Source organism: Carcharodon carcharias, chromosome 20, assembly GCF_017639515.1.
Source record: "Carcharodon carcharias isolate sCarCar2 chromosome 20, sCarCar2.pri, whole genome shotgun sequence".
NCBI classification, from domain to species: domain Eukaryota; kingdom Metazoa; phylum Chordata; class Chondrichthyes; order Lamniformes; family Lamnidae; genus Carcharodon; species Carcharodon carcharias.
In genome coordinates, this window is record NC_054486.1 from 74,771,581 (window position 1) to 74,782,354 (window position 10,774).

Genomic DNA, 10,774 nt, shown 5'->3' on the forward strand with positions numbered 1-10,774 from the left:
TTGCTTCAAGAGCTTCAAGAGTCAACCTAGCATGTTAAAAGTCCACAGCGAACCTTTCCCTCAAATAATGTAACTATGATATAGCAAGAAACGAAATGTGTCAGTTGCCGTTCGACAATAGTTAATTGGCTGTACAAGAGATAGGATAATGATGCGTGTACACAATTTGGGTGGGAGGAGCGGGTCGGAGACACACCTCCGGCGTGTTATTGGAAACATCTTCGAACTCGTATGGGTCGTGAACAGCTTGGTTCGCGGTGACAGGCGGTTCCAATCCGAGACATTTCAGCAGCGGCCCGCCGCAGGATTGCCATGACGAGGAAGCTTCACATCGCGGCGGCTTCTGCAGCCCTCATTGTCACTTCGGCACTTGTGCTTCTGAAATTGCCCACCAGCTCTGACTGGCGAAGGGCTGTCGCGGAAAGAGGTTGGGCGTCTGGCCAGCACGAGTCGCTTTTTAACTCTCGGCCACGTGAGCTCGTGGACGAGATCGAAGAAAGAGTGGCAGAAATTATTCGTTATCAAGAAGCTGTTCGCCGACCGCAAACTGTGTTTGTTTCCGACCCCTACCACGTTCGAGACTCCGCACTAGGAAGATCCGAGATTGCTGGCGATGTCTCCGGGGTTTTGTGGGAGAGAACGGGAAGAGTTGTTGGTAATCTACTCATTGGAACCGTCGGGTGCAGTGAGTTTAGGAATATCACAGGAATTGAGTTCCTGGGCTCTGGCTATACTAAAACTGTTCTCAAAGGGACACTGCAGAACGGCACTGCCATTGCCCTGAAAGCTGTTAACAGCCAGGGCGACGAAGTAATGCGCTGTATCCAGCGTTATGGGCAAACTAGGGATTGCTACAGATTGGCGGCTTTCAAAATTATCAAGGAAATTAGCCTGCTGCAAAAGCTGCAGCATCCGAATATCATCCAGGTAACTTTCTGAATTTTGGCACAGATTTTTTTCATTAAAATAAATAGCCCATCCTTGACAAAATTCGCGTTACCTAACTGTTTACATTTGTTATCGTGCCCTTGGAAGCATAAAAAATTGCACTTATAAATAGAATTCATAGTTATAACGAATTTACTTATGGTGCCATCTTAATATTTAAATTTAATAAAACAGCGAGACAAGTGGCAGATATCACAGGGAATATGATAATAGACGTTGACAAATAATTTATATGGAGTGTAACTATATTCACATTATTCAGTAGTGGGGGTGGCGACAGTGCTCCTGCTTTACTCATTTAAGGATGAGTTGTGAGGTACACAATCTCATTTATCATTGCCTTAAAGATCAAGTAACACATTGCCTGCGTTCGCATTCCTTCACTTCATACAGAAAACTTTCAGGGATGATTTATGAGTTTTGAAGGAAAGAAATGACCCAATCACAGAATTCCATCCCAGAAAAAAACCAAACTGACAGAATCAGAATTTAACTTATTCAGTTACTGTAAACCAATGGCTCTAATTATAAACAATTAAGTTGCAACCCTGAATATACAGAAGAAAAAAAAACAGGAATCTTGTATAATAAAGTAGAACTTATTCGTTCATAGATATCACTGGGAAGGTCAGAATTTATTGCCCATCCCTAATTGCCCTTGAGAAGGTGGTGGTGATCTGCCTTCTTGAACTGCTGCTGTCCCTGTGGTGTAGGTACACCCACAGTGCTATTAGGGAGGGAGTTCCAGGATTTTGACGCAGCGACAGTGAAGAAACAGCGATATAGTTCCATATTGGGATGGTTTGTGCCTTGGAGAGGAACTTGCAGGTGGTTGTGTACCCATGGGTCTGCTGCCCTCCTTTTCCCTGGGTGATAGGGGTGGCGGGTTTGGAATGCGCTGTCAAAGGAGCCTTGCCCTATTGTTCCTATTGCAGCTTTGCTTTGCTATACTCGGGCTGGTTTGTCACAAACACTCTCCCCGTACCCACTTTGGGGAATAGTGGGGAAGAGTTGGAAGGATTGGCAGGCGGAATATCAATCTGTTGGAATTGAATCATGAACGCCCCTTCAGTAGCGAGTAAGTCCTGGAATGGGACTTGATCACGGAGCTGTTGCACTAGAAGAGCCTCTAGGTTCCTACTAAACCATAAGAGCTCCCTTACTCTGGGGGTGTAGCACTGCGATTAACTACTTACAAACACATGAATAGTTCCTTTTTTGTCCCTCATGTTTGAACAGTGATTGGTTTTAACTGCATTATTTAATAGAAATCTTGTTGATTTATATCTCATTTGTATGTGATCATTTTTATGTGAGCAGGGCTGGTTTTAAAGGAACCTCACCTCACAAAAGGTTTCAGTGGCTTCTAACAGGGCTACTGGCCAAATGCTGGAAAATGGGATCAGAATAGATCGGTGCTTGATGGCCGCCACGGATACGGTGAGCCGAAGGACCTGTTTCTGTGCTGTAGAACTCGATGACAAACCGGGATTAAGAGTTTCTCGCGGGGTGGGGGGGGGGGGGGGGGGGGAGGTGGTGGTTGGGGGGTCACAAATGCGCCTGACAATGCGTTAGTTTGCTGAGGTGAAATTCTGCCCAAGTTTCCATGCAAAGTCATTCGCATCATGCCAACTTAACATCCCCCCATGAATAAATGAAACCGAGCAACGTAATCGGTGGAAAAGAAAAGAGTTGACGTTTCGAGTCCTCATGTTCTGTTGAAGGGTCATGAGGACTCGAAACATCAACTCTTTTCTTCTCCGCCGATGCTGCCAGACCTGCTGAGTGTTTCCAGGTAATTCTGTTTTTGTGTTGGATTTCCAGCATCCGCAGTTTTTTGATTTTACAAGCAACATGATCGATTATTGTCTCCCGGAACAAGCCCAATAGGGTCTAAAGGTGTTTGGGTGGGATAGTGTAAAAAGGTAAATCCCATACACAGTGAGGCCGGAGACCACAAGAAGTACTTTTTACTCGGTTTCAACTAATTGATATTTCTTCAGCAGCAGAGTGGTGTCTTCCATTGAGATAAAAACAAAAAAACTGCGGATGCTGGAAATCCAAAACAAAAACAGAATTACCTGGGAAAACTCAGCAGGTCTGGCAGCATCGGCGGGAGAAAAGAGTTGACGTTTCGAGTCCTCATGACCCTTCGACAGAACATTTCACCCCTTTCCTGGGCTCACTCAAGTTCTGTCGAAGGGTCATGAGGACTCGAAACGTCAACTCTTTTCTTCTCCGCCGATGCTGCCAGACCTGCTGAGTTTTTCCAGGTAATTCTGTTTTTGTTTTGGTGTCTTCCATTGACTGACGATCATTTGGTTGACATTGGATTGATGTGAACACCAAGGCGTTTGGACCTGAGAATCAGACACAATCTATTGAACTTCCTCAATGACTGCAATTGGCAGAAAGTCGCTTTTCTGACCTCGGGCACGGTCAAGCTTTGTGGCTGGGGTGGGGTGGGGGGGTGGGGTGCAGGGCAAGATGTCGAAGTAATGTGAAGTGTAGCAGATATTTGAGCATAAAGTGATTATGGGCACAACTCACATACGCTTGAAATTCCACAATATTTTGCACTACTTAATTTGATTCTGCTCAGATTAAGTTGTTATTGGGCAGAAATCATACAGAAATTCCAGATTTATGTGTTTAAACTCTGTGCAGTCTCAGCTCTGCACCTTTCTATCTCCCTTTAAGATGTCCCTTAAGAAGCCTTTAAGATGCTCCTCTTTGTTCGTTACCTGTTCTAACATCTCCTCCTTTGGCTCACTAATTTTTTTGTCTGATTATCGTTCCCGTGAAAGCCTTGGGATTTGTTTTACGATATTTAAAAGGCGCTATATACATGCACGTCGTTTTGTTCTGTGTTTGTCGAAAAACAACCCATAGGACTGCAGAAGTTTACCATTGTTATCTATGATGTTGACATGAAAACATTGCTTAGATTTTGTGTCCTTTTACTGGGTTTTCAGTATGTAATTCCTATTTAATTTAACCTTTCTGCCCATATAGTTATATGGTCAGTGCTACTATGGTAGCTTGGAAGATGGACTTGTAATAACCGCAGTGATGGAACTGGGAAGCCCAGTGGAAATGATTCAGCTTTTGCAAACTCCCTGGGAAGAGAGATTTCGGGTAAGAAATCAAAACCTAGTTATTCATATCTTTTGGGCACTAAACTGGGCCAGATTAGGGTTACCCTGTGTGCCAGAGATCTGGAATAGACGTCTTGGAGAGAAAAATTCTCCTCTTAAACCCAAGAAGAGACACACAGGGGAATTCCATATTGCTAAACCTACTAAGAATGAGGGCAGTGTGGTACCAAAAGAGACCACCAGTCCGACTGCCTGAGCCATTTGTACCTGTCAGTTTCACAATGTCCAGTTGAAACTGGAAGTGGAACTGAACTCATTCAGCATGTGAAGGTGAATTTATTTGTCAGGCAAACGCACTAGCATAATTCATAGGAAAATAATGCCGTGCATCCAAGTGTCCTAATATAGGACTATAGAAATTAATTTAAATATAGTCGAAACATTCACCTTACTCTTATGTTCAATGTCACATGTCCCTACAACAGCTAATTTCCCACCGGATTTCTCACTGCCTCATAAAGAATACGACTTTCTGCTGGGCCACGATTCCCTTTGGTATCTGACCCAACCGCCCATCCTACACGCGTGAGCCTTCATTGCGAACGCCCAGCTGTCCAAATCTCCCCAGCTCAGTATTCCACTCAGAAGGGTACACAACCGCTGAGCCATAGGGATGCCTAAAGTGTTTTCTCAATACTTCAAGCTAAAGCAGGACAAACCAAACCAAGTAGTACAAGTAGTACACTTGCTCACCCAAAGAAACCGTTGGCAGCACTTGAGCTCCTAGATGCCAATTGATGCCCAGTACCCAGGGGTGTTTTGCAGATGTCTTCAGTCCTGTATTTTCGCGGGAACACGGCTTCGGTTCCAGGAGGGTGCTGTACTATTCTGCATTGTATCTGTTGCAGATTTGCCTGAGTCTAGTGAAGCTGCTCCATTATTTAGCTCACTCGCCTCTTGGGTCGGTGCTTCTATTAGATTTCCAGCCGCGTCAATTTGTCATTGTGGACGGAGAACTCAAAGTGACGGACCTGGACGATGTCAGCACAGAAGAGCTTTCCTGCAAAGCAGACAGTGATTGTGTCCTTGAGTTTCCCACCAGGAATTTCAATCTTCGATGTACTGCAGAAGGGAGGTGTCATAAAATAAATGAAAAGAGAAATCTTTACAACGCATTCAGGTATCCAAGCTGGGCATTGTCCAGAACATGTTGAAAGTTAACACATTTCCAGAAAAAGTTTAACTTTCGCAGTTCATTTATCATTTTAATAGTCCTTAAACTCAAGTGATAACTCCCATCCGCGTAGCAGCCTGGATTTTGTCGTCAGCAGTGAAGCAATGGCATTCACCATTGATCTTGAGGAAACGTGCCCACAAAGATCTAGCAATCTTGTGGCGTGGTTTTCCCTTTTCCCGATGGCAGCTTAAATCTGGTGCCAAGTCCAGGGGATCTCCAGGTGTGTTGGAGCAGTGATGTTAGCAAGCAAATTACTTTGAAGTATTCCCATAGACAGCAAATCAGGCACTGAATCCCTTCACCTTTTAATTTTTTGGGTAGCAAAATAAATTATTATGGTTGAATTAAGATAAAAGTAGATTAAAAAAAGTTAACTTTTTTTTTAAATGTGCAGATTTGTTTTTATCAGGATGGAGAAATGTGACATTCCACAAATATAAACTTAGCTTTTCAGGATCAATGAGATTGTTTATTGGTAATTATGAAGTTAAAATGCCATTTAGCAACACCTCATTCAATACGATACAACTTTTTCTAGGGTTTTAGCAGTGAGATGAACAGCATAAGTATGAAAGCTCTCAGCAATTCAAATGATTCCTAAGTGATTGTAATCTGTAGGGCAGGGGGAAGGGTGGAGGTTGCTGTCTCAGCACTGCGCTCTCTGGAAAAACATAGAATCACTGACAAAAGCTTAAGGATTGCATTATTGTGCACATGTGTGGTCATCCCAAGCTGCTGTCAGTTTCAGTGAACAAATGGTAGCAAACCCTGACAGTTTTGTTGTTATTACCACTGGAAAATATGGGTCATTGATTAAATTCACTTGTATTAAAGCCATGTATTACTAATCTTTTCATGTTGTGTTGTTTTGACTGTGTTTTACCCATTCATATTTTTCTGTTTACTTTTAATAGATTTTTTTTCACATACCTCCTGCCCTACAGTGCACCCTCTGCCTTAAGACCTCTCCTGTGTGAAATTATGAATGCAACAGGTAATTATTGCCTTTACTTGTATTTATTCCATGAGGTAGCAGTAACATCGAAAATTGACTGTGACTTATATTGCCCCCAGGAGACCTACGATATGGAATTAATAAAACGTTAGAAGCTTTTGAAGAAGTGTTGTATCTTTACAAATCTGGATTGCATCACATTAATCTTTCTCAGTCCTGGCTGGAAGGTACTGCTTTGAATTTAACATTCTTACCCCCTCCCCCAATTTATTACTCCTTCAATGGGGACAAGCAAGAACCTCTCAGATCCAAACCCTCCATGCAGCTCATCTCAGTATGACCACAGTTGTATGAATCAGCAGTATAATTCTGGCCTTCTGTAAGCATAGTACACTGGACAGACTTTGTATTGGAGTTGATGTGAACTTGTATCATTATAAATGGGCTAAATACACATTTATATCATAAAAATAACATAGATCCCAATATTCTTATGGTGATAATTGGAGATATTTTGTGCTCAAGCATTTGATACAGCATTCTATGAATGAGATTCGCCTTGATTCACCCCATTTAAAGTAATTTATGCAACTCTTTTTAAGTACAATAAAAATAATCTGAAATGACACAGTAGGTTTTCTCTATTTTCTTTGCAATGTTTTTAGTGTATTTTTACTTTCCGTCCATCTCAATGTCATATTTCTGCTGCCAAGAGGACAGACAGTCTGTTTCCAGTGTCAAATCTCTGTTTGGATGGCTACAATGAGACAAAAGGTACCATCCAGACAACACAATCCTATTTTGTCTCTGCTTTTTCTCATGCCTTTCCACATAGATGGCACAGCTTTTGTTTACCACTTTGATGCCCACTGTAACTGAGATGATGAATTGAACAATGTGGGGAAATAGAATCTGGTTTATTCATATCAGGTACTGAGTACTGATCATCCAGTAAACAGTGCTGTAGTGATACTTGTAGTTCCCTGTGTGAAATTTACCAATGTGGGAAGGAGTAAGTTTTCAATGAGTGCAGGGAATGTTTGTGGCATTAACTGACAGTGTAAGTTGGAAGCTGTGTGATTTTTCTTTCATCCCATATACATTATATATTTGCATTTAGATATCACAAAATTGTTGCATAAATTCCATAACCAATCACTAAAATCAAATGATCCATTTATAAAACAAATGTGTAACTTTTGGCAAAGTGTTTATTTTGTAGTAAAAGTACGTGTGTGGCAGCACAGGTACTGGTCAAGATGTAACATGCAAAGAATGCAATTTGATATGCAGACATTTAATTGCAATACTTTTAATAAACCTACCCTACCAGCCAGATAATTGCAAATACTGATATGTCTGAGCTATTTCCTAATATTCTTGAAATTAAGTGAGCACAATTCAGCAGCTTCTACATTTGGAGTACCTGAATGAATTACAGTACAGAGCAATTTCAGATTTTGAATTCTGAAATTATTTATTTCAGATTTGGATGTAATTTCAGAGCTCAATTGCGCCGATGCATGAAATGAAATTTGTGTAGAATATAACACGATTTCTGTTACTGTCTTTCAGATTATAAGATATTTGAGGGATTTCGCATTCAAGACAATTCAGACTACAAATGTTGGCCGTCTTACAACCACCGGGGTTGTTTGCTGTCTGTCCATAATAGAGAGGAGGCTGCAGCAATCTGCCATTCTCAACAACAGTGCCAAAGCTTCATTTTTACTCAGCAGACAACATGGCTTGGTACAATTATATCGTTTTCCACTTTGGTGTTGCTGATGGCAATTGTAATAAGGGCCAATAGCTCATTAGATTAGTCCTACTGGTTAGTGCTAGCACAAGGAATCTGACTCACTTGGAATTATGTCTGTATAAAAATGTAGATTAATATGACAGTTGCTTTAAAACGGAAAACTTTTTTTTAAAAAAAAGAGCAAGTAGCATGATAATTCAGGAGGCAATGAACTGATCCTAATTTTGAATGTGCTTTGGTGTTGACCATAAATTGGTAGTTTGTATACTGCTGAGGATTGGCTTTACCAAATGCAAATGAGTTTCACAGGATGTCAGCAGAAAAGACAAATTTGGGTCTTTTGACAATATAATGGAGGCAGGAATTGAGCATGCAATTAGATAACAGTTTAATGACTCAGGACTAGAATACTTACCTTATGACTTTACACACAATTACTTTAATGGTCTAGCACAGTAGATTGACAAACATAGAGCTTAAAATGAGAATTCTATGAGTAGAATTGCAGCTTTCAACACCATAATCACAGCCAGGGGAGCCTTTGAAAGGAGTTGAAATTTCTTTCCAAATATATAGATAGAGCATTTGGGGGATGAGTGGAAAGAACTTTTAATATTGACGTGAATAGCTGCTCAGTAGTATCACCTTTAGCATTGCTACAGGTTCCTACTTCACGATAATGCTAAAGATACTGAGCTAAAAAGGTGGATAAAATTGATCTCCCAGCCTGACTTTGGAACCCGACTGATGGTTCCAAACATAAGTTGCAAATCTCAGGCAGCATTGTAAGTGTAGTTTTCTGCAGCTGAGATTCCCAAGACAAAGGAAACCCAGGATAAGGGAGGAAAAACATGAAGAATGTCTGGTAACAATAACTTGCATTTATGATTCCCCAATTGTTTGTCTCACATGGCTGCAATGTTAAAAATATTTTAATGGCCATACTATTTACTGAACTGTTTAACGTGCATGCATTGTGATATCACGAAAACATCATGTTGTGAATCTAAGAAATCGTAAGCGACTAGATTTGGTTTTGGAGGTGCCAATACTGTATTAATCAGTCCTTGTAACCTGAGTCTAACCCCCAAGCGACGCATCAATTCAATGGATAGAGTTTTAATGTACTGTAAAGAGCTAAAAGTATCCAGCCATGATATTCTCATAGTTCCTTTTCCAGTAGCATATATTGCACAGCAATTTCACTTGCAGCAAAACCTCCCAATTGTGTCATTGACTTATCCAAATATGCTTTGAGAAATTTTAAAAAATTAAGTCAGAGATCTATGATCCATGCACAAAACTGAGCAATGTAAAGTGGGCTGTGGTCACACTGCTTCCTCATGCTTTTCTTTTTTATTCATTCATGGGATGTGGGCTTCGCTGGCTGGGCCAGCATTTATTGTCCAACCCTGGTTGCCCTTGAAAAGTTGGTGGTGAGCTGCCTTCTTAAACCACTGCAGTCCATGTGGTGTAGGTACACCCACGGTGCTGTTAGGAAGGAGTTCCAGGATTTTGACCCTGCAACAATGAAGGAACTGCGATATATTTCAACGTCAGGATGGTGACTGACTTGCAGGGGAACCTCCAGGTGGTGGTGTTCTCATTCATCTGCCCTTGTCCTTCTAGGTGGTACTGGCCGTGGGTTTGGAAGCTGCTGTCTAAGGAGCCCTGCAGTGCATTTTGTAGATGATACACACTGCTGCTACTGTGCATCGGTGGTGGAGGGAGTGAATGTTTGTAGATGTGGCGCCAATCAAGTGGACTGCTTTGTCCTGGACAGTGTCTAGCTTCTTCAGTATTGTGGGAGCTGCACTCATCCAGGCAAGTGGGGAGTATTCCATCACACTCCTGACTTCTGCCTTGTAGTGGACAGGCTTTGGGGAGTCATGAGATGAGTTGCTCGTTGCACGATTCCTAGCCTCTGACCTGCTCTTGTAGCCATAGTATTTATATGGCTAATCCAGTTCAGTTTCTGGTCAATGGTAACTCTCAGGATGTTGATAATGGGGGATTCAGTGATGGTAATGCCATTGAACATCAAGGGACATCTTGCATGTGGGAAGCCAGAACTCCATGCAGATGTGCTCAAATGTACTTATGGTGCAGTGAACACTGGGCCACAACAATTCTTTGATTTTCTATCAATGAAAAGAGCCAGAGGGAGTGTTGGCACTTTTCAAACTTTACAAATTAAATGGGATAATGGCTGTTCATGGTTGTATGCTTACGTTAAAGGCTTAGGTAAGGTTTATTAATTAAGATGATTGATGGCTGTAGCCAATTGCAAGGTACAATATGTTCAAGACCACTTCCTCTGAATGGTGCCCTCCTTACAGATGGCAGACTTTTGATTTTTGTAAAATTGGGAAAGTTACTATGAGGTAGCATGTGAATTTTGGGAACTTAATGTTAATAACTGATGCCTTTTTCTACAGGACGATACCTGGTGTCCTTCCGAAGCAGCACTGAATTGGTATTGGATGTTAATTCGACCGTCTACATGAAGTCTAGTAGCTTAAGGGCACCGATGTGAAGAATCAAGATCATAAAAGTAGCTTATCTTGAAAGAAAGCTGAAACTAATTATAGTTTCAAGAATTAAATGCTATTTCCGTTATTCATAAGCTGCTGTTTGATCAATTTTCCAAGAGTTTTAGACCAGAAGCTGAATGTGAGAACATTGAAGTTATACACTCTAATGATAGAAGAGTGTGCTATGATCACCAGTCTGAGGATGCTTACTGAAATATTAATCAATAGTATAAGTATTCA

The 10,774-nt window shown here is 41.3% G+C and overlaps 1 protein-coding gene across 1 annotated transcript; it reads left to right on the forward strand.

The window, feature by feature from the left end:
* Positions 1-312: 312 nt before the first annotated feature.
* On the forward strand, positions 313-10,536 carry LOC121292346 (extracellular tyrosine-protein kinase PKDCC-like). The gene is made up of 7 exons (XM_041214198.1): positions 313-927; positions 3,964-4,086; positions 4,955-5,226; positions 6,198-6,277; positions 6,358-6,465; positions 7,814-7,990; positions 10,439-10,536. Exons 1-7 carry the CDS (start codon positions 313-315, stop codon positions 10,534-10,536), a joined length of 1,473 nt encoding a protein of 490 aa, XP_041070132.1.
* Positions 10,537-10,774: the final 238 nt, after the last annotated feature.

What these genes read in the sequence shown, in the direction of transcription:
- LOC121292346 (XM_041214198.1), top strand. Translation starts at nt 313, where the DNA reads ATGACGAGGAAGCTTCACATCGCGGCGGCTTCTGCAGCCCTCATTGTC. An exon ending in CCTGGGAAGAGAGATTTCGG is followed by an intron (nt 4,087 to 4,954) that starts GTAAGAAATCAA and finishes TATCTGTTGCAG; the next exon opens with ATTTGCCTGAGTCTAGTGAA. An exon ending in TCAGCAGACAACATGGCTTG is followed by an intron (nt 7,991 to 10,438) that starts GTACAATTATAT and finishes CTTTTTCTACAG; the next exon opens with GACGATACCTGGTGTCCTTC.